This window comes from Macrotis lagotis, chromosome 2 (genome assembly GCF_037893015.1).
Source record: "Macrotis lagotis isolate mMagLag1 chromosome 2, bilby.v1.9.chrom.fasta, whole genome shotgun sequence".
Lineage (NCBI taxonomy): Eukaryota > Metazoa > Chordata > Mammalia > Peramelemorphia > Peramelidae > Macrotis > Macrotis lagotis.
Window position 1 is genome coordinate 147,504,460 of NC_133659.1, and position 25,051 is coordinate 147,529,510.

General features: G+C 33.8%; 1 protein-coding gene across 1 annotated transcript in view; it reads left to right on the forward strand.

Moving 5' to 3' along the window:
* The window catches only part of LYST (lysosomal trafficking regulator), a 190,352-nt gene extending 165,762 nt beyond the window's left edge, over nt 1-24,590 (forward strand). The window contains exons 45-52 of the mRNA XM_074222963.1: nt 891-1,080; nt 2,905-3,041; nt 4,679-4,777; nt 15,866-16,005; nt 16,544-16,641; nt 19,819-19,975; nt 20,195-20,266; nt 21,897-24,590. Coding sequence (XP_074079064.1) covers nt 891-1,080; nt 2,905-3,041; nt 4,679-4,777; nt 15,866-16,005; nt 16,544-16,641; nt 19,819-19,975; nt 20,195-20,266; nt 21,897-22,035 — 1,032 coding nt within the window. The 3' untranslated portion in view covers nt 22,036-24,590. The remainder of the gene's footprint in view (nt 1-890; nt 1,081-2,904; nt 3,042-4,678; nt 4,778-15,865; nt 16,006-16,543; nt 16,642-19,818; nt 19,976-20,194; nt 20,267-21,896) is intronic.
* The last annotated feature ends 461 nt before the right edge of the window (nt 24,591-25,051 follow it).

Here is a 25,051-nt window from a genome sequence, read left to right on the forward strand (position 1 = left end):
AAAAACCTAAAAAAAAAAATTGCCATGGACAACTTTTTTGGAAGATGAAAAATTGCTCATCACTTCAATTTTTAAGTAGTTTTAAATATATAGGAGAGATTTTACTCTGAAGGTCTGGAGGTATTATAGCTTAATATTTAAATTTAAAAGTATTAAGAGATTAGTGGATCTCTAAAAAAGAGATAAATTAAGATTAAAACTGAAGTTAAAGAAAACAGATGGGTAGATACAGGAAAAAGCCACCAATCTTGATTTGTAACAACATCTACTTTCTCTTGGGGGAACTTTTTCTCCTCTGTTCAGATGTATTTTTGTAACTTTGTATGAGTTCCATTTTTCAGTATTGCATATTTCCACATTAGTTTATTATATAACTTTTTACTATCCCCCTACAGACAGTTATTACAGATTTATTTTGTCTTTATATTACCTATGGTGCCTAAAACAGTAAATATGATTATCAAGAGGACCTAAAGCTTTTCACATTAGTTCCCAAACCAATAAAAAATACAGATCAGCTATTTTAAAATACCATGTTTGTTTTTGTTATATATTACATTTAAGATTACTTGTGGGTGCACCTAAGGTAGCAAAGTGGATAGAGCACCGGCCCTGGAGTCAGGAGTACCTGAGTTCAAATCTGGACTTAGACACTTAATAATTACCTAGCTGTGTGGTCTTGGGCAAGCCACTTAACCCCATTGCCTTGCAAAAACCTAAAAAAAAAAAAAAAATTAAAAGACTACTGTGCTAGGTACAATGCTAGGTACAATACAAACAGTCCCTTCTCAAGGATTCACATTCTAAATGTGTTATATCACAGTTCAGTGTTTAATCTGAGAGTAAATTATTTTTTCTGTTCTTGCATTTCTTCTTTTCCTTCTTTCTAGAGTCCTTTATCATGGATAAAAGGCTTAAAATGGGGTGAATATGTAGGTTCCCCAAGTGCTCCTATGCCTGTTGTCTGCTTCAGTCAGCCACATGGAGAAAGATTTGGTTCCCTTCAGGCTCTGCCCACCAAAGCTATCTGTGGTTTGTCCCAAAAATTCTGCCTTCTGATGATATACAGCAAAGAGCAAGGTAAAACAACCTGCAAAGTTGTTCTTTGTATAATTCTTCAAAAAATCTAAACTCTTCTAGCATAAATATACTTTTAGCCTGTTTATCTGAGTCTTTGGTAAACTGTTCAGTTTTAATATTTAATGTTGAGTAGGAATTAGAAGAAAGTTTCAGCTATAATTTGTAAATGAGGAATTTACAAAAGAAAGGAATATGAAGATATTGTCATTTTTATGGAAATAATTTTCTTTTTAGCTTGACCTTCCATACCCCTGTAATAATACATACAGCCGATTTAATTCCTTGAAATCAAGTCAGAGAGGAGAGTTATTGATAAAAAAAAATAGTTGCTGGGTAATTTTTTTAAAAGGCTTTTTTCATTTTATATTTGAGTTCTTCAGCTGAAAAATAATTTGACCCTGTTAAAAACATGACAGAATCCCTGTGCTGACAATTCACAAGTGATAAGCACTCTTCATCTTTCTAGACACTAGCTAGGTATTGGGGAACTAAACATATATATATTTATATATAAATGTTTTCCCTACACATTTTCTCTTGTACAAAACTATTTCTTACCTACTTAAAGACTTTGAGAAATTGAGTTATCAAGAGGTGATGGGATCTGTCCTTCCCTAGCAATATCTAGGAATAACATAGGTACCTATCTGTACATAATGAATTTTATATGTGTGTGTGTGTGTGTGTGTGTGTGTGTGTGTGTATACATTTAATTCTGTCTGAAAGCAAAAACATCATAGTCTTAATCTTCTGTTTAATCAGTAGTCTCATGTAATAATGCATCCAATAGGAGTATCTTCAGTAGTTTAAAGACAGTGAAAGTGGTAGTTCAATATGTTTCATTTCTTTCTTGAATAGTAACTCTTCCTATTTATGTTGCTATTTCATTTAGTCATACAGTCTGATTCTTAAATAGATAATGTAGGTCCTATTCAAAGTTTGCTAAAACATTTGGCCATTAATTATAGGGAGTTAATCTTAGAATAATATAGCTTTTATGAAAAGGAAGTAATATATTTACTTATGGGAATTGGAAGCTAAGAATTTTTATCTTATATAGTTATTAGGTCTCATGCTTTTCCAATAATCAGTATTTTTAAGTTAGTAGTTGTGAATTAAGTAGTATCATTATTGTAGATTTCTATGGTAAAAGATAAGTAAATCTTTGTGGTTGAGGTTATTAAGTTGTAGTTGAGCATATTAAGTTATTCCTTTTCCAGGTAATTGCTTTCATTCTAACAACATTAATTTTGTCTTAATAATATTTGTCGGGGCAGCTAGGTGGTGCAGTGGATAGAGCACTGGCCCTGGAGTCAGGAGTAGTTCAAATCTAGCCTCAGACACTTAATAGCTGTGTGGTCTAGGGCAAGCCACTTAACCCCATTTGCCGTACAAAAACCTAAAAAAAATAATAATAATAATAATATTTGTCCTCATTCATACTTGTTATTTAGGAAGGCATGCTTGGAAGGTTATTTAAAATATATTATCTAGTTCACATTAAAGACAAATGCAATTACATATCCAAGACTGATAAGAGGTAAAAATCATATTCCTGTTGCTTGTGTAAAAATGTATACTTAAAAATCTTATCACTATTGCTTAAGAAAATGAACTTTTGTAGTTTGGAACCAAATTCCTGTCTAAATCCTACAGCATTTGAAGTGACCCAATATAAATACTTTCATCTGCTTCAATTCATTATCTTAAGTGTGTTATTATTGTACTAAGATAGTTAATTTTTAGATTTTTGTATATGCCAATTCTTATGACTTCCAAATCAAATAAACAATGTTAGTTTGATATTTGTTATCTCTGTTTAAGGTGTGAGAAGCATGAACAGTACTGACATTCAGTGGTCTGCCATTTTGAGCTGGGGGTATGCAGATAACATTTTAAGACTGAAGAGCAAACAAAGCGAACCTCCAGTGAATTTCATACAGAGTTCTCAACAGCACCAAGTAAAAACTTTAATGAAATTATTTAATTTTTTTCATATAATGCTTTTAAAATAACTCACTGAGAGCAGTAATTATTAATTTTATTTCATTTAATTTCTAAAAGCTGGTGATAGACCATTTTAACAATAGTGAAATGTCTCCATTCTTACTCTATCCTTTAAATCTTATTTTCTACCAACTTTCCATGAATTTTCATCATAATTGTTACATCTTTGTTCAGTGTCAGTGATGCCACAGGTTCTTAACCAAATACTTAGTCTCTCCTCAATGAATGATGACAAATACTATTTGTCAATAATAGTTCAATATTTCATGCTTTATTTTTCTCAGATGATCTACCTCAATTTATGCATTTATAAATAAATCACTTATATTTAAACCACAAATCTGGTATTTTTTTAGTAATGCTTTCCATGGTTACTTTCCATACCATTTTTCCAAATTCTAAGATATACAAAATATAATATTTCCTCTCTCTTAATCAATATTAAATGTGTCCCTGTTCATTTTAGCACTTTGAAAACAAATAGTACTATTATATCTTAAATTAGTCCTATGAAATTCTCTCTGAGTTTACTGTCTTTATTTCTGTCATTCTGCTTTTGTAGAAAAACCAATATTTAATTCCCTTCAAATAAGAGTACAATTAATAAACATCTTTTTTCATCTAGAATTTTCAACACTTTTTTTTCTTCTAGTGATAAGTCTCCTGATGATAGCATGTTGTCAACTCATTTCATGTAATTCTGACCTTGTAAGATAGTTAGGTCACTGCTACTGCTGGTGTCACTGTTGGCCCTTCAGGGATTTAGGGACCTCAAAAACAACTTTTTTTTATTTTCATTTTTTTTCATTCCATAAGGAATTCTGGCACTTTTTCCCCTATAGGTATTCTTATAACTTTCTTTCCCCTGTGGTATCACTTATTAATTTCTTGGAACTGCTATTTGTAGTAAATCGAAGGACTTTTTCCCAGAAATCATACTTTAGCACATTTTTCCATCATAACAATTTTGTGGAAGTGTTGTTAAGTGAATTAGATATATTTAATCTAAGATAAAATTCATTCAGTTTCTCTGAAACAACTAGCCACAAAGATGCACACAATAAGATCATCCCATTTCATTTAAAAGAATTTGTGCCTGTATAAATTTAGGGTAATGTCAGTCAGGAAGCATTTTTTAAGTATGTACTTTGTACAGGCACTGTGTCCAATACTGTAGGTACAAAGGCAATAATAAAGGCCCTACCTTTAAAGAACTCACATTTTAATGAGGGAGATAAAATCCCGACAATTTCTTTCATACAAAATATGTACAGAGTAAATGGGAAATCTTGTCAAAGGAAATGCATTAGGAGGGGGGAGGAAAAAAAGAATGGATATGGCTAGATGGACCAGAAAAAGCCTCTTCTAGAAAGTGAAATTATGATCTTTTGACCTAACTGGTACTCAACCCAGCTAAATGGGTTACCTTTTATTATCATACGCATATATGTATGCTACCAGAATTGGTATCGTTTTACTCACTCTTGAGTACTGAAAGACTACAAGGGTAAAAATACAATTATGAGAAAAAATAGTTGAATTATAGGAAATTGTTTTTAAAAATAATAATTTTTATGTATTACTTTTTAAGGTAACTAGTTGTGCTTGGGTACCAGACAGCTGCCAACTATTTACTGGGAGCAAATGTGGTGTCATCACGGTCTACATGAATAGATTCACAAGCAGTACGGTATGTATACTTATTAAGCCAAACTAGCTTTTATCAATAGTAAAATAAGAGTATTCTGTTCACTATGACTTCTTTGGTGCATAATTCTTAAAAGGAGACTATAACATGAAAGAGTCTTGAAATGGTACCTTTAAAATGAGGAAAATAGGGGGCAGCTAGGTGGCACAGTGGATAGAGCACTGGTCCTGGAGTCAGGAGGACTTGAGTACAAATCCAGCCTCAGGCACTTAATATTTACCTAGCTGTGTGACCTTGGGCAAGTCACTTAACCCCATTGCCTTGCAAAAGCTTAAAATAAAATAAGGAAAACAGCACTCCAAGACCTCTGCTAAGTGTGGGGTGCCCATACAGTAGATAGACGATGCTAGGCCTAGAGGAGACAGTGCACAAAGTGGGAACGGGACAGATGGCAAACTAGGAGACCTGCTCTCTGCAAAGGCAATGTCACACAGATTTAAGTACAGAGTCAGAATAAGAAATAGAAAGTGGAGGGAGTGTACCCTCAGCAGTAAGGCAGAAAAAAGCTAGGAGGAAGCCAAGGCCAGAGAGGGCAGAACCCAGCAGTTTTGACTCTTCAGGGTCTGGACTCTAGTCTGGAGGGCAGAAATGACTGACATGAAGATTTCTTTCCCTCATTCATACACACACACACACACACACACACACAAAGACATAACTCACACACATACCTATATATGCACACACCCCTTCACAGACAATCTATACACACGCCCCCAACCCTCAAATTCTATTGAAGTCTTCAGTACAATTCAATATATGGTAAGACCTTGTCCCATATTATATGTTGTTCTCCAACAACAAATGTATACATGTGTGTGTGTGTTTTACAAAAGGGACACAGTCCCTATTTTTGTGGAGTATATGCTTTGCTGGGCAGTGGGGAGGGAAATAGACATAATATACTAATAGGCAATTTGAGGAAGAAGCAAGAATAGCACTAGCCCTTGAGGATGTGAGGGTCGTAGGTTGAAAAAGAAGTCTTAAGAAAGGTGAAGATAGGGGCGGCTAGGTAGCGTAGTGGCTAAAACACCGGCCCTGGAGTCAGGAGTACCTGGGTTTAAATCTGGTCTCAGACACTTAATAATTACCTAGCTGTGTGGCCTTGGGCAAGATACTTAACCCCGTTTGCCTTGCAAAAACCTTAAAAAAAAAAAGGTGAAGATAACATGGCTAATATGGATATATATATATATATATATATATATATGTTTAAGATTACTCACTGTCAAGAGGAGGGAGAGAGAAAACTGCAAAACTTACAATCTTAACCAAAAAAATGAATATTAGAAATTATCTTTGCATGGATTTGGAATAATAAATAAATAAATTTAAATCTTAAAAAAAAGGAAGAAAAGTAAAGATATGATAGGTGAAGCAGGAGACAGTATTAGTTAAAAAAGGAAGAGCCAAAAAAAAATTTAAAAAAAAGGAAGAGCCAGAACACCAGTCTGTCATAGAGTGAATAAAGGGGAGTAATATGAAATAAGAAAGGAAGCAAGGAACTGAAGTATAGAGGACTTTAAGTGTCAATTTAAAGAAAGGCATATTTTGTGTTGGAAGCAATAGAGAAGGACTGAGGGATTTTTCAGGATAGGAGTCAGACCCGTACCTTGGCAAGATTGTTTTAACATTCCTGTGGAGGATTGAATTGGAGAGGGGAAAAGATCAGCAGCAAGGAGATCATTGATAATGTAAGAGTAGAGGACCGGAAAGTCTAGAATGTTTTTGAGTTTGTTCTTTCCTCCACACACCCCAAAACACATCCTCCTCTCTTCCTTACAAAGGCATTACCATCCATCTTCCTAGTCATTTAGGCTCACAACATAGGTGTCATCTTTGACTCTTCTCTCTCATTCCCCCATATACAGTCTGTTGCCAAATCCTGTCAATTTCTTCATAACATCTCCCATATATGCCCCCTAATATCCCATTAATCCCATTTTCAAAGACAAAGATGTGTGGCAATGAGTAATAAAAAATAGCCATGTACATAATTTCTGTTTATTCTATAACTAAAACCTAACAGCTGCTCAGAGCCATTGTTGAGGGGAATTCCTGAATCTAATGGAAGGTTGAACTAGACGATTAAATGTAAGGTTCTTCCTAAAACATTAATGCTGGGGCAGCTAGGTGGCATAGTGGATAAAGCACACCGGCCTTGGAGTCAGGAGTACCTGGGTTCAAATCCAGTCTCAGACACTTAATAATTACCTAGCTGTGTGGGCTTGGGCAAACCACTTAACCCCATTTGCCTTGCAAAAACCTAAAAAACTAAACTAAACTAAAACATTAAGGCTACAACAATGCATTGAGGAAACTTTTTTATTCAGATCAAATACTATATCTGGCAGGTTGAAGAGAAGGACATATGTCTTTGGATAACAAGCCCTGTCATTTCTCCTCTAAAGTATTCACTCCCAGCAGATTAGGGCAAGAGCAATGAAAGGGAAAAGACACCCCCTGAGAGTACTTTTTGTGGCATCTTTTATTGACATAATTTTCCCATATGGTCTTTGGAAGAACAATCATCAGAGCCAGCCTGCTTGAGCCCAGAGTTCACAAGGGAGTCTTACTCTTACTCTTGTAAATCTAGAGAATCTTGTATGAGGCAGAGTGGTTAAAAGATTGACTCTGGAGTTAGGGAGACAAGGATTTGAGTGCTTCCTCTGACATACCAGCTGTGTGTGACTTAAAGCACTATTTGACCTCTTTTTGTTCCAGCAAACTCTTATGATTTTCAGCTACAAGTTATCTGTTATCAGTGAAGCAAATTTCTATAATGCTAGTTGCTATTCTTATGAAGTCACAATCCAAACTTCTGCTTCCTCAGTATAAACACAAATTATAAATATCATCAGTTAATATTTTTATTGGGAGATGCCAACCATCCCAGTGATGGGTAATCAGTAGGGATAAAAAGACAGTCACTTTGGGAATCTTCTTGAGTAATATAAATGTTTATCTCTCAAGTACTGTATTTTAGTTCTCTGTTATCATACAGACTTACCCACTTCCCAGCTCAGATCAGGATTTTGACATGCTAATGACATCTTAGTACCAAACTGGCTTAACTTTTTGGTTGACTATTGATCTCCATTATACTTGGATCCTATGAATGAAGAACATAGAAAGAATAATAGCAGATGCCCAGAAGTTCACAAGAAACAAAATCCAAGACAGCAAACAGAACTCAAGCTTCAGATAATTTGTATAAATAACATAAAACATGAATAATAATAACACTGTAAAATTACAGAGCTTGACACAGATATTTTACCAAATAGGTATCACTGAAACTTATGCCTAGAATATGACACTTGATGAGTAAATGTTACTCAAAAGGAAAATAATAATTAAAAAAAGTTTAAGAGGATCCATTGCATTATCTGTTAAGATATATTATTTTGTGAGGAAATTCAGAGAGCAAAAAGAGAAGTATGATGGAATTTGGATGAAGATTATCAGAGGCACAAGCAAACTGTTATCAATATATGTTTCTCTTCTCTTGTGAGAGCAAAATAGATGTAGACTTTGCAAAACAGATCATGCATCTGGCATAGTGACATGATATAATAGCAAAAGGGGGCTTTTAATTATCCAGTCATCTACTGGAAATTTTTCTGACAAATAATTGTAAATAACTAGCAATTTCTTGACTTTATTATAATTTCATTCTTCAAAAAGTGGCGAAAGCAACAATAAGAACTTCATTGGATTTGATGCTTACTAATATTGAGGGACTGGTTTGAGGATACAAACAATGAGGTTGGATGGGTGTAGGCATGATTAATTTGAGGAAAGCCAGGTGTTTCTAATATGCATCCTATGTTTGGGGAGTAGAAATGATTATGTAGAATAAACCAGTCTATAAATGATAGTAAATTTTCGAGAGATACAGAAATTCTGAAAATCAAATTAACAGAAAGAAGGTAGAAGAAAGTACAATCAACAAAGGATAGAGAAACATGGCATGATCCCGTAAGAATCATGACAAGAATATTAGAATTCAGATTGGTCTAGGTCTGTCATATAAATATGTGAATATTTATGGATGTGTGTGCATATATAATGTATATGTATGTGTGTGTGTGTGTGTGTGTTTATTTATTTATTTATTTTTGTGCAATGGGGGGTGGGAGAAGAGTAACTTGAAGAGGAAAAAACCAAAAGTGTAGAGTATTACTAAGTATGAATGAGATGATGATGATGATGATGATGATGAAGATGATGACAGACAATGGAAACAAGGCAAAACTACTTAACCCTTATTTTACTTTGTATTACTTTATGTTTCTCTTTTCTCAAGAGAGTAATCTTCAGCCTACAAAGAAAAAAACAAAAATTACTACTATGAAAAGTAGAGAAATAGTACAAAAAGAGAACCTAGCTGCTTTTGATGAGTTCCATTGGGAGGAAATACTGGAAAAAAATTTTGCAGACATGATTGCTGAACCACCAGTAGTGATCTTTAAAAGAATGCAGAAAATAAGAGAACCTTAGCACTACAGCAGGGCAAATAACTTGAGATTCAAGAAAAAAAAAAGTGAAATAGGTAAATGAAACTGGAAAGATAAGTAGGAGCCAAATTTTTAAGGCCTTCAAAAGCCAATAGAGGGATCACTATCTTTTCCTACAGCAGTAGAGAGCTACCAAAGTTCATTGACCAGAGGAGTGAGATGGTCAGACCTGTTCCTCAGGAAAATCACTTTGTCAGTTTTGTGGAGGATGAATTGAAGTGGGAAAGATGAGAAGATCAGTGAAACTATTATAAGTCCAAGTGAGAGGTATTGAGAAGGACCTGATGGTTACATTAGCACTAATTATATATATGAGTGAGAGAAGTAAAGAATCAAAGATAACACCAAGGTCATAAACCTGGGAAACTGGTTAAAAAAAACGACTGGGGCTCTTAACAGAAATGGAAATTTTAGTAAAGAAGAGAAAGATAATGTGTTCTAATTTAGAACTGTTGAGTTTGAAATATCTATGGCTTTCCAGTTCAAATGCTCAATAGACATTTAGTTATGAGAGACAGTCAGGAGAGAGACTATAATGTAGATCCTGGGAATCATCTGCATGGACAAGATTATTGAGCTCATGTAAAAATAGCAAGGGAGGGTACTTAAGAGTTTTGAAATAAAGGAGAATATTCATGATGAGAAGCCTAAATTTGCTTAGTAAATTAAGAGATGAGATCTTTTCTTGAAGAGGTCAGGGAAGTTATGTGAGGTAGGAGGAGGAAAAAAGATTTAGAATAGCTTCACTGAGCAGTGGGGGATGAGAACTCTATTAGAGAGGAATAAAAGAGATGGTTTTGCTGAAATGAGGGCCCAGGTGAGATTAGATAGCATAAATTTGTAATACTTTACTTAGGTGACATTCTCAACTCTGTTCTGCAATACCTCAGTGGGATTAAAGGAGATGAATGGTGTAAGTAATCCAGGGAGAAGGGAGAAGGAGATAAGAAGTAATAGGATAAGGGCACAAGAAATTCAAGAGTAGAATTCATTATGAAGTTAGGTTATAAATTGGAGTTGAATTTTAGGTTGAAATGAGGTAGGAAGGAATGTAAAATCAGATCAAGAGTAGTGGCCCATGAAGGGTGGAAGGTCTGGAGACAGAACAGAGAGTAAGTCTATGGTTAGAGGACTATCAATTTGTTTTTGATTCTGGAAGTAGAACACTTATGGTTAATGGTGCTATCTAGTACATGGCTGAGATGGAGGAGAAATTTGAGGAGAATAAGGAGCTAGGAGATTATGGTACTTGAGGGAATATCAAGATAAGTGTTGAAGGTCAGTTACTGTAATGTATGAGTTAGGGGAAGAAAGAAAAGACAGTGACTTAGGACTGAGATTGAGAAAGGAAGGGGAATGGTCTAAGCTCAGCCAGGCAGCTAGCATTTTGTAAGCCTCTACTCCATGTCAGATGCATTCTGCCCAGGTGCAGGAGTTACAGGAAAAGGAATTGAGTTTGGGGAAGAGACATGATAGAGAAGTCCAGAGGAAAGCAACCTGCTAGGAAAAGAAGAGATGACTGGCTTGAGTACCCCTTTAAATGGAGGTTCTGGGAATAGCCCCAGACCTTAATCAAAGGGAAGGGCAGAGGGTACTTGGGAGGGTGAAGGTGTGAGTGCCAGGGCTGGAGTGAAGTTAAGAAAAATATGTGTCACTCTTTCAATGGAAGTTCTAGGAAGGAGCCTCCTTGGTGGGCCAGTAGATAGCAAGCATTGGGATCTACTTTATATGGAAAATTGTGTTAGGGTGTACTTCAAAGAAGAAGAGGCAAAGGGGAAGGTCCAGGAGAGATGGGGAGCAAGAAGCTGTAAGACTGGAGGAATCAGGGAAGATGCTAATAGTTCTAGAGAGGATAGTCAGGAATACAGAATCATCTGGGTCTCTGTAAATTATGAAGAGTACAAAAGGAAGAGCTTCAAAATGAAGAGAAGTTAGTTTGAAGGGAAAGATAGACAAGAGGTAGTATGGTCTGATAAAGTCATACTACAGCCATCAACAACCCTGACTCTAATGGGATAACCCAGGAACCTGAACCTAAAAGCCTTGGAAATAGCAGTCCTCCTTTTCCCTAAACCACCAGCTGTGCTTCCAGCTCCAACCCTACAGCCAATATTGAGAATAATCACTATGGAGAAGAGGTCTAGTTCACCTTACCATCACCAAAATGAGCTAACTGTAGGTAAGCCCAAAATCCCCAGGAATGGCAGTACCCCAGAGATTAGCAGATCTGCTTCCAACCTGGTCCATTACAGCCACCATCCCTGGGAGAAACCACTAAGGTGTGACCAAGTAACTACTGTTTGGGGGCAGTGCAACTACAGTCACTGAAGACCCAGAAAAGAAAGTTTTTACCACCTTGGAACTATCAAATGGTTCAAATGCAGAAGTTGGTAAGTTTTTATCAGTAGAAATGACATCTGCCTTGTTGCACCCCAAGGATGATGAAACCTTTCCATCTGACTTGCAACCAAAACCTTTCTATGTTTTTTTTTACCCCTAATAAAAATGTTCCTTGACTAGGGGAACTACCATATTTTTTACTTGTATTTCCAACACTTACCACGATGCTTTGCGCATAGTAAGATCTTAAAAATTCTTTTTTCATTCATTTGTTCATTCATTTATTCACTTGATTATTACAAATAAAAATTCCTGTAACATTGTCCTCTTGTACTGATGTGAGAGCTTATATGACCTAAGCACAAAGATGGTAAAAGCATCATAAAGTAAAATAGTAAGTTTACCAATCCATTATTTTTCTCATTATGACTAATGTATTAGAAGGAAAGGGAAATCATATATCTTTTATGTAAGCAATAATTCTGGAAATCTAATGCAAAGATTATATTATGTTTTAGTCTGAGTCACCTTCCTGAGGGATTGCTGTCAAATGCCTTTTGTTCCAGCTCAGTAAATGCTGAACTTTCTACTTTTTCACCTTTAGCTTGGTGAAAAATAAACCATCTCTTTCTATGTTAAGAAAAGCATTTTTACACAGAAAAAAACTTTTGATTTGCTCAAGTTAATGATGAATAATAGCACTCTTAGACTGTATATAGAAATTATATTTCTCTTTTTAAGTATAGATTAAGTATTCTTAATATTAGTGTTCAGAATTATCACTTAACTTTTTTCTAGTCTGTCATAACCATAATTGTTATTTTTTCAAGAACTCATAATTGCATAATTTCAATAGAACATTCTATGAGACTTCAATATAAGTATTTTCCTTGTTATAACTTATCTACAACTCTTCTTTACCACTGAAATCACAGATCCAGTCCATATCCCTTATTGTTCTATAAGAGTTAACTGTTTTCTTTTCCTTTTCATTCATAGGAAGAGTACAAACCATAAATAAAAGGAATCCCCACATAAAAAGCCCCAAAGGCACTGTTTGATGTCTTCCAGAAGTAGTCAGAGAACCTACTCCTCTCAAGCAAAGTTTTTCTCACCTCAACCTTGAATATGATAGTCCTTCAGAAACCTAAAGACAGCTATCATATGTTCTTTGAATTAAACATCCCTAGTTCCCTCTCATATTCTTGTGTGACATGAGCTCAAAGCCCTTCATCCTTTTTGGCCTCCCTCCTCTGGACATTCTCCAGATTATCAGTGTCCTTAAACCATGGTACAAGAATTAGACACTGTACTTCATATGAAGTGTCACAAGGGCTGAGTATTGCATGACCATCGCGTCTCTAGAAACTGTGCTATTTCTCTTAATGGAGACCAAGATCACATTCACTTTTTTTGGTTATCACATCATGTTGCTAATTGTTCATTAAAATTCCCAGAGCTTTTTAAGACTAGCTGTTACCTCAAGCATGCCTTCTCATTTTTCACTTGTGAAGTTGATTTTTTTCTACTCAAGGGCAAAATGTTACATTTATCTTTATTGAATTTCATCTTAGATTCAGCTAAATGTTCTAGACTGTCAAGATCCTTTAATAGCAATGTGCTTTCATCTTCTATGGCAGCTATCCCACCCATCTTTGTATCTTTTGTAAATTTGATATGTATTCCATCCTTATCTTTATCCAAGTGATTGATTAAAATGTTAACCAACAGAAAGCCAAGCAGAAATCCCTGGGCTATTCCACTGGAGCAATCTTGCTAAGTCGATATTGAACCATTAATTTTTTTCACTCTGGCTATCCAGTCAGTTCTGAATTTATCTCATTATTCTTGTATGATCTCAATCTTTTTCCACTAATAATAGTATGAAACATTGCATCAAAATCTTTACCAGCAAGTAAACCAAATCCACAGCATTCCCAGCCTGCCCCCCCGCCACTAATTTAGTAAACCTTCCAAAAGAGGAAATGAAGTTGGTCTAGCATGACTAGTTCTTGAAGCCAGGCTGGTTCTTGGTGATCATTATTCCATTGTCCAGATGTTCACCAACCACATCTTTAATGATCCATTCTAGAATTTTCCCAGGAATCAAAGTTTAGCTCACTGACCTCTGGTTTACTCTGGTTTACCTCACTCTTGAAAATCAGGACATTTGTTATTCTCCAGTATTGTAGTACCTATCTAAAAAAAATTGGTTTTAGCCATTTTTTTCCAGTCTCATTATGCTAAAGACTTTCTTTACACATGTCTTTCAAGGATTTTCTCTGTATGCATTTTTGTCTCATTTGTATGGCATTATCAAAATTATTAAGAGTTTTGTTCATCAGATTTCTTTTCCCCTAAGGTAACTCAGTTGACTTTTATGCAATTTTTTTTTTACTTGGTTAATAAGTTTGGTATTTTTGTTACTTTATTTTACTAACACAAAAAAGGTACATTTTTTTCTAACAATGAATTTAAATAAAGTAAATAAATTTAAGATTATTCTAAGAAATGTTATACTCCTTCCCAATGCCCCCTCCCCCAACTCATACACACAAATGATTATGAAATGAAATAGACAGTGTCCTTTGTCTAAGTAAACTACTACATAAAGAATTGTGTGGAGCAGTTAGGTGGCGCAGTGGACAGAGCACTGGCCCTGGAGTCAGGAGTACCTGAGTTCAAATCCAGTCTCAGACACTTAATAATTACCTAGCTATGTGGCCTTGGGCAAGCCACTTAACCCCATTGCCTTGCAAAAAAAAAAAACTTAAAAAAAAAGAATTTTGGGGGGGAGCTCTGACATTATCAGGGTCTGGTCAGACTTTTTAAAAGAATTCAACTGTAATCTTACACTGCACATTTCTTAATCATTAAATTTTTATGGAGATAGTTCCCAAACATGAAATTTTTTGGTCATTTTTGTTTTATGGTGGGGGGGGTATATTCTGTGGGTGTAGGGGGGAGTGTACACTTTGTTTCTGCCAGATCTTCACAATTTCATCACTTGGAGGTGCAGATTTGGGAATGATGGATAGGATTTTTTTATCTTTAGATAATATAAATAATTTTTTTTCTCATTTAGTCCACATATTCTGATAGCTTACAAAAAATAGAAACTTATTTACATTGTGTTTATCTTTTTAGGATCACAGACTGTCAGACCTCAAAAAGACATTATAAAATGATTTAATTCAGTCTTCATATTTTAAAAGAGGTTAATTAGGCTTAATATGAGGTCCATTGACACTATGGTCCCAGAGCTTAGTGGATATTAGAACTAAGATTAAATCTTGTGGATTTCCATTAGGCGCTTATCCATTGTATCATAGACTCTGTACTATCTTATTAAATTAGAATCATATGTATGCTGTTAAAGAATAAAGAAAAGATATAGGTTATTTACTATTAAAAAGTTTTTTCTTTCTATAAAATATTCAATTTTTAAGAAATGCATTTTGATCTCTTAGGTACTCTTACTTGAAAGTATATTATTCCTATATTTGTGTGCTCATATGTATTCCATTCAGTGAAGCCTCTACACAAATTTACTTGAATGAAAACTAACCTTTCTATTATTTTACAATTTATGTTAAAAATTAAACATTTTCCTTCGATCTTTTCTTTTATTCTATCATATCTAAACAAAATATATCAAAAGCCTATTAAATAATAAAATTCTTGAAAGAACAAAAAATGCCACTTGTTTGATATAGTTCAAATTTATTATCAGTTCTTAGCTTTGTCTGCTTTTCCTCCTTTTTGGACCTGAAAAAGTTAAGTCTACATTAATTCTAAGCAAGTAGAAACAGTAAAACATAAGACAGAATATCAACTATATTTTTTGGAGGGAACATAAAAGGTATGACCTAAATGCCTGTCAGAAAATACAATTGAATAAAGACTTCTCTATTATTTCCTCTCACTTCTTATCCATTCCTCTTCAACTCAAATACTATCAGGTAGTGTATGTCTTAGTATATAACAAATTGAAAAGGTTCAGGTTTTTATAACCAATGCACCTCAAATATGTTTTGCTTATTTAAAAAATCTCTAGATCTGCTAACAAGAATTTAATTTGATGGTGCTGCCTGCTGCTGATGATTATTATTAGAATGTTTGGGAGCATACTCTTATTTTTTTAAATAAATAGTCTCTAGGGCAAGTTTTTATCATGGTTATTATTAGCTTATTCCTCATTTTATTTCAGCCATCAGAGATAGAAATGGAGGCTCAGATACATCTCTATGGCCATACAGAAGAGATAACCAGCTTATTTGTTTGTAAACCATACAGTATAATGATAAGTGTAAGCAAAGATGGAACCTGCATCATATGGGATTTGAACAGGTACTCACAATTTCTCCAGTTTAAAAACAAAAATTCTTCAATATCTTCTATTTTTGTATCAGATTAAAAGGTATTTCATTTTTTTCCCATTTTTCTTGAGATGAATTCTGTATTTTCTATGTCTGTAAGCATGAAATACATGCTATCTTCATCTGGAAAGAAAACTATATGCTTAAAATTCAATTCAACAAATATATGTTTAGTGCCTGCTGTGTAAAATACTATCCTAATCACTGAACATAAAAACTAATCCCTTCAGTCTGTGAAATGGAAATATGTTAAACATGATTGAACTTGTATAACCTATAACATAATAGTCATTATGGGGAGGGGGGAGAGAAGGGAAGGAGGTAGAAAAATGAAATTCAAAATCTAACAAAACATGAATGCTGAAAACTATCTTTACATGTGATTGGAAAAAACTAAATAAAAGATTTCAGCATGTTAGTTTTATGACTAGCATGTCCATAAGTTAAGGATGAACTTGGTAAGTATATTTACATTTAATTATCATGCAAATTTTTTTAATATCTCTCAGGTTGTGCTATGTACAGAGTCTGTCTGGACATAAGAGCCCTGTAACAGCTGTCTCTGCTAGTGAAACCACAGGTGATATTGCTACTGTTTGTGATTCAGGTAAGTACTACCCAAAATCAAAATCTTAATGAACAAGGGGCGGCTAGGTGGCTTAGTGGATAAAGCACCAGCCCTGGAGTCAGGAGTACCTGGGTTCAAATCCGGTCTCAGACACTTAATAATTACCTAGCTGTGTGACCTTGGGCAAGCCACTTAACCCCATTTGCCTTGCAAAAACCTAAAAAAAAAAATCTTATGAACAAAGAAACAGTATCTAGCTGCAACCTCCTAATCATATTAGCACCTTACGTACAAAAAATTCAGTATGGGTGTATATTGACCCCGCAATGCAATCGCAAGCAAAGACTGAAGTCTCAATATATAAAGTGTGAATAATGCAAAAATAATGAAAAATTAATTCCTTAGTTCCTTCATAATATGAACAAATTAGTTTTTATATTTTTATCTAAATTTCTTGATTATTTTTCTCATTTCTTTTTCCAAAGTGTTGGTTTTTACTTCATTAATATAATCTTGATTAGTCTTTGTGTCTTTCCAGTTCAGGAAAAGTGGGCTCTTGTAGATTTTTTTAAGCTTAAGTATGAAATGAGAAGCTTGGATTAGATGTCCTTTATGATTACTTTGAGCTCTAAATCATAGTCCTACATAATAACATAAGCCTTAATCAGAAGTTTCAAAGCATAAAGGTACTTGCTAAAATTAGGTACAGAATCAGAAATTTGTGGAATTAATATTTAGTTGTAAAATTCCAATAACTTTTATTTACTAATCACCATCACCAAAAGACAGAAACACTTGACTTTGTTAATAGAAGCATAAATAAACAATATGCTAATTATTCTTTATTGATTTGTACCTTTATCATATAATACATAGATCTGGTAGAAAGTTGTTCCAGTGGTTTATAGAACTCATGTGTCTAACTCCTTTGAAAATTTGGAAAGATCCTGAGAGATCTGAATTTTGTAAAGTTAATTACTTTGCTGCTGCCAGGAGTGATTTATTAGCTATGATATTAGGTTCATTATACATTTGGGGATAGAAAACAAAATTACTTCTGTTACACCATTAGAGTATTCAGGTGTCCCTAGGTAATCCATAATATAATAGAGTTGATGGAGAAATATTCTTCCCATCAAAAAAGAGTCACTAATAAAAAATTTATGGGCCTCTATGCATATATAAAAGAAATTGCAAAAAGCATTTGTTATATTGAATTAATATAACTGAAACATCACAGAAGGAAAGACCCAAAACATTCCATCACCAGAATACTTTTTGTCATCTGTCCAGACTTTCTGAAATCTGGAAAGGAAATACAAATTTTCAGCTTAACTGACTTTTTTATTAAAGTATTGCTTTCTCTCTTTTCACTTTTCTTAACCCCTTACAGCCCAGTTTACAAATTTATCATTCCACCAGAACTGCTCTTTCCAAAGTGACTAATGATCTCTTAGCTGCTGAATCAATGTTTTTTCCCTCAGTCCTCATTCTCCTTGACCTCTCTGGAGCATTTTACACCATTTATCACTTTCCCTCCATATTACTTCACTGTGGGATCTCATCAGCGCCCATGAATTTAATTACTGTCTCTGTGCTCATAACCCTCAAATCTACTTTTCCTACTCTAACCTTTCTACTAACCTACAATCTCACATCTCCCAACTGCTTTTCAGACATCTCAAAATGGATGTCCAATAGACATCTTAAGTTCAACATGTCTAAAACATATCTCATTTTCTTTCCCTTGAATTATTCCATTTCTTACATTCCTTATTACTAAAGATGTTAAGAAAATCTTCCTCATCATTCAAACTTAAAACCTAGTAATTGTCTGAACTCCTCATTATCGCTCATCCCCCCATATCCAATCTGTTGACAAGGTCTGTTGATTTCACCTTTGCCACATGTCCAGAATATGTCCCCTTTTCTTCTTTGACAATGCTATCACTCTAGTAGATTCTCATCACATCTAATGGGTCTGTCTGCCTCCAGTCTCTACCCATTCCAATCAATTTTCTGTTCAGTCACTAAAGTGATTTTCCTAAAGCACAGATATGATCATGTCACTCCTCCTTTCCTCCACTCAATAGACTCAAGTGACTTCCTCTTGCCTCTAGAATCCAGAATAAAATGATCTGTTTGGTATTCAAAGTCTTTCATAATCTAAACCCCTCCTGCCTTTCCAGCCTTCTTAAACTTTACTCCTTGAAACATACTCTTCAATCCAATGACACTAATTTCCTGATTATTATTACCAACAAGATGCTCCATCTCTTGGCTGCAGGCATATTCTCTATCTGTCCCCCAGGCCTGGAATACTCTCCTTTCTCTGCTGTGACTACTGGTCTACCTTGTTTCCTAAAAGTCCTAACTTAAAATCCTGCCTTTTACTGGAAGCATTCTCCAACCCTTCTCCATTCTAGTGCCTTCCCTCTGTTAATAATTTCCTTTTATCCTTTGTATAGCTTGATTTATTTGCATGTTCCCATTAGATTTTTCATTTAGTTTATAACTTATGGAGAGCAAGGACTGGTTTTTTTTTATTCCTTTTGTATCCCTAGTGTTTAGCACTTAGTAAGGGCTTAATAAATGTTCATTGAGTGATTGATTATACATGGAAATGTGTTAAGCACTGCTCAAAGCAACAGACCTGACCTGTGATATTAAAATCAAAATAATTTAACCATTAAAAGATATTTTCCAGTTCATCATAATTGCCTTGAAGCAACAGTCAGACCTGAATATTGTAATGGATACCCATGTCTTTAACCCAAAATCCCCTCTACGACATCTACAAATTGTCCTGCTTTCCCTGGAAGGTTTATTATGAGGGCAATGCCCTGGGGTTCAGAGGCAGCCTATACTGCCTAGAGAGTTCTGATTCCTACAGTATCACATTACACGTTTGTATTCATTGTGGAATCCTAGATCCAGAGCCAGGAAGAAACTCAGTCCATTTAGTCCAACTCCTTCATCTTACAGATGAGGAAACTGGAGCCCTCAAAGGTTCAATGTCTTGCCTCTGGTCACTCTGTTGGAATTCAAACCCAAACCCAGACCTCTTACTCCATGGCTAATGCTTGGGAGTACTTATGTTGAATTTTAATTTTATTTAAAAACAATAATCATTTTGTTTTCTGTTTGTATAATAATATCATTTAAAGTCTTCTTGTACATTTTATGTTTATTTGTGAATTTTTTTTAATATTTCAGTTGGGGGTGGTAGTGATCTCAGACTTCGGACAGTAAATGGCGATCTTGTTGGACATGTCCACTGCAGAGAAATCATTTGCTCTGTTGCTTTTTCTAACCAGCCTGAGGGTATATCTATCAATGTAATTGCAGGAGGACTAGAAAATGGAATTGTAAGGTAAGAAAATTTGGAGCCTTTTTTTCCCCCCATTCTTCTCAAGTACATTTCAGTTACTTTTGGCCCAGATACATTAATATTTATAGATCTTAAAAATCTTTAAAAAATGAAAATCTTTTTAAAAATTTAAAATGTTTTAGATGTGGTTGTATATTCCTGTTTTAGTTATAATATGCTAACTTGAATATGTATACTATTTGTATACTAATTTTTATTTAGGTTATGGAGCACATGGGATTTAAAGCCTGTTCGGGAAATTACATTTCCTAAATCAAATAGGCCTATTGTCAGGTAAAATTTTCTTTTATTTCTTCATTATCAGTAATGCAGTTTTGGTTTTATGAACCATAAATATTATATTTGGGTAAAGATATGTTCAAATACAAAATAAATCATATAATTTATGATTGAAATAAATATATATATGTATACATACACACATGTGAATAGATATTTAACATCTGAATAATTTTTCTCTTTCCCCAGTACAGATAGCTTATGTAAAAAATGCCTATTGATCTGTGGAACTAATTTTTCCTTGTTTGATTATTGATGGTATAGTTACTTATATGAGAACACAATGGAAAAGACCAGTAAGCCACCAAAAAGATGATTCTACTTTTCAACTAAAAATCTCTTTTCAAGTTTAATGTATTCTTTAAAGTGTTATATTTGGATCAAAAGTTTTTTTAACTAGTAATTTATTTTAATTGTATTTCTCCCTTGGCTCAGGAATTTGAAACTATTGATTTACAATTATATGAATATATGTGTGGTATGTGTGTATATATGTATAAGTATGTATATATTCATAATATAATTTTTATAAGAGGAGACATTACTTTGAGAGTATCCTGAATTTATAATTTTGTGAAGTTTTTTAAAGATAAAATAATAAACCATACCACAAAAAGGGGAAAAAAACAAGTGAAGAAAGAAAATGGTCACTTTGTTCTTTAGTTGTTTTCCAAGTCACAATTAAAATCTATTTCACAAACCTGTCAAAATTCTATACCCCAATGAGGTGACATATTAAACCATATTAGAATAGAAATATATTTTACATTACTTCATATGTATGAGATATCAAATTACTTTCTCAATTTGGGGAAGAAGGGACAGGAGTGAGGGAGAGAAACTGAAACTCCAAATTGTTTAAAATGATTGTTAAAAAACTTCATATATAACAAAATAAATAAAAATATATTTTAAAAGGAAACTAAACCATATTTGGAAATTCCTTTTTATTTTTTAAAAGATTTTATTTATTTTTGAGTTTTACAATTTTTCCCCTAACCTTACTCCCCCCCCCCACAGAAGGCAATTTGCCAGTAAAGACTGGCAATGTAAAGACATTGTTTTCATGGTATTCATTGATCCAGATCGAATGTGGTAAGAGAGAAATCATATCCTTAAGGAAGAATCAAAAAGTATAAGAGATAGCAAGATCAGACAATAAGAAATCAGTTTTGTTTTTTTCCTAAATTAAAATTAATAGTCCTTAGTCTTTGTTCAAACTCCACAGTTGTTTCTCTGGATACAGATGGTATTCTCCATTGCAGAGAGCCCCAAATTGTCCCTGATTGTTGCACTGATGGAATGAGCCAGTCCATCAAGGTTGATCGTCACCCCCATGTTGCTGTTAAGGGTGTACAGTATTTTTCTGATTCTGTTCATCTTACTCAGCATTAGTGGAACTTTCTATTTAAACAGTGAATTTCACTTGGTTTCTGATTTTTGTCCTTCAAAAAAGGGCAAACGTTATTTATAGTAAAATCTTTAGGACCTGAACTTCTTTGCAATAAAATCTTTAGGACCTAAAATATAGTAACAAATAATTTGTAACCATGAATTGTTCATTGAGTTTTAGAAATGTAACAAAAGTATTGAATTTCCTGCTTGTTGTGTTTTTTTTTTATAGCCTTACATTTTCCTGTGATGGCCATCATTTATACACAGCAAATAGTGATGGAACCGTAATTGCCTGGTGTCGCAAGGATCAGCAACGCTTGAAACAGCCTATGTTCTACTCATTCCTTAGTAGCTATGCAGCAGGCTGAATGTGAGAAAACTCTTGAGTTCTCTAAAGCATTTTAAGTACAAACTAGATTAATTCATCTTACTGATTTGAGCAGACTGAACTCAAACAAATGGGTGACTAGAACAAAAAGTCTAAATGATTATTAAATCTACATATGTCTTCACCAAATTATGAATCATCATAGTCATGAAAGGATATTTGTTCTTAAGTGTGTAGTTAAAGCAGAGTTGTAAAAAATGCTCTGAGTTTCAGATGCTGCATCATAAATCACAATATTTTTAAACTTTTTTTAAAACAAAGGCTTTCCCAAAAACACTAGGTTCCTTTTTTTTCTTTTCTTTCTGAAAGTGCCAATAACATTTAAACTAACTACATATTTATAATGTGATTGTCACAATATGTATAGTATTAGAATAGTTACCTGCTCTGGGATGTCAACCCAAGATATAATAAATTCAGGACTCAAATTATTGCTTTCTTTGAGAAGCAAATTATTCAGTAGGTGCCTTTTGCACCAAGCATTTTATAGAGTGTCTGAATACTCAAATTGAAGTACTCCTAAATCTTATTATTAGGTAGTTTTTGCCATTTGCCTTTTTAGCTTGAGGTAGAATTAGGATCTTTCAAAAGCCAAAAACAGGAATTCTGGTATCTTAATTATAGGTGCATCATGTTCCTTCATAAAGTAATTCAAAGTATGTAACACTGGCTTTTTGCAAAATATCCCTGGATGGCATCTATCTACAACAATTATGTTTTAAATACGTAAAAAAGCAGAGTACACAAATTTTTTATTAATTTGGAATGAGAACGCTACTCTGTGCAGAAAGTTTGAATAGATTCAACAATATAATTCATATAGGAACATACTCTATAAAAATGGAATTTTTCAAAAATAACATTGCAAAAGAATAGAAGTAATTTTTGTCATTTTCTTAAGTAAGAGGCAAAAGTATAGAATTTTTTTTTCATTTTTACAAGGCAGTGGGGTTAAGTGGTTTGCCCAAGGCTACACAGCTAGGTAATTGTTAAGTGTCTAAGGCTGGATTTGAACTCAAGTACTCTTGACTCCAAGGCCAGTGTTCTATCCACTTCGCCACCTAGCTGCCCCCAAAAGTATAGAATTCTTAAAGGGAACATCATAGTATTCCAATTCTATTAAGTTGATCTTAGTCAAGATTTCTGCTTTAAAGAGCATCCCTAATTGCTTTGACAATGAACAACTGCCTTGTCTTACTTATAATGGAAGAATAATCTAAGTTCTGTTGTCTATTTTTCTTCACTAGGAAAAATATAGTAATTTAACATGTATCCCAGCACCCTTATACCTTGGAGACCCAAGTCCTAAAAAAGTCTTAGACTATATTCTATCTCCGTATCAAATTAGAATTCTATTTTTACTTACTTGGGGTGCTGTTTTATTGGTTTTGAAACCAGCATACAGTAAGGTCAGTTCTCTGTTACAATGTGATAAAGATATGCATTCCTGCCCAGAAATAACTTGTGCATTTGCTATGAAAATTCAGTTTGTATAGTGTTAATGTTTACAAAATTTCTTTTGTATTTCCAGACTTTCTTAAACATTCTGCTTAAAGATCTATGTGAAATGTAATTCCATATTCTCTGCCTTGAAAAATAAAAAATATATATATGTGTGTATATATACACTCATATGCATATTAGTGAGATAAGAAAATGGCTACATATTCATATTTTAAACTTAGTATACTTTTTTTTTAGGTTTTTTTTGCAAGGCAAATGGGGTTAAGTGGCTTGCCCAAGGCCACACAGCTAGGTAATTATTAAGTGTCTGAGACCGGATTTGAACCCAGGTACTCCTGACTCCAGGGCCGGTGCTTTATCCACTGTGCCACCTAGCTGCCCCAACTTTGTATACTTTTATCTTAAATAAGCTGACACTCTAAATGTTTCCTTTGAAGTCCAAATACAGCAGAGATGAGGTTATTCCAATTCATGTTGAAGTGACATGCTTTGTTTAAAAATGATAAATATAGTCTGGCTCCCTTTTTTGACTCAAGACTATAAGTTACTTCCCTATTAAGAATAGGGATACTGCTCAGTCTTATTTTTTTATGAAAATGGCCTACAAAAATATATGCAAAATAACTGGTCTTCATAAGAGTGCAATATTATATTTTTATGTAAAAACATAAATTAATCTTTGGGATGACTATTTATTCAGCATGGAACTTGTTAGTGATGTTTAAAATACTTCAAAATAACATGTGCATGTTGTAGCAAAAAAATTTTGTAAATAACCATATGCTCTATTGTCTTTGTATACACTGCCACCTCTATTGGGGAATAAATTTGATTTAAAAAAAAAGAGAAAAGATCTGTTCTTCACAAAATGTCAGTTTTTGAAGTTTGATTTTAATTTATGAATTTTTTACCAATGTAAGTCCTGCATATCTTACTATGAGAAAATAATAGTTGGGGGGTTGGCTTTCTTGAAATTGAAGCTTAGTAGATTTTTTGAGACTTAAATTTGCTACACTTCAAAGTAGTAGGTACAGCAGTTCCAAGATCATATAGTATATTGTATATAGTATTTACCCTGTACTACATACCTAGTATGTAAATACTATATTTATGTAAATAATAGTATATTATCTGCTATAATATATATTATCTAATATACATAATATAACATCTGTTGCAAAAAATAAATCTTCCTGACAATTTAGACTATACTTCATCCACCATCATCCATAAATGATCACTGAGTTAGGTTTGGTGCATTAAAATATTGGTTTCATTCAGCAATCTGTACTTTTGTCTAATACATACACACACACACACACACACACACATATCCATTTAATTCTTCAAAGGCAATAAAATATAAATTAGACCTTTTTTAATCCAAAGAAAATAATCTGGCTATTGACCATATGGACTTGGACAAAACAGAGACCAACTTCATCTATAAATTTCATTCATTCAATCAGCTAACAAATACTTATTGAGTGCCTGTTCTGCAGGTCACCAAATATGAACTGAAAGGGACCTCA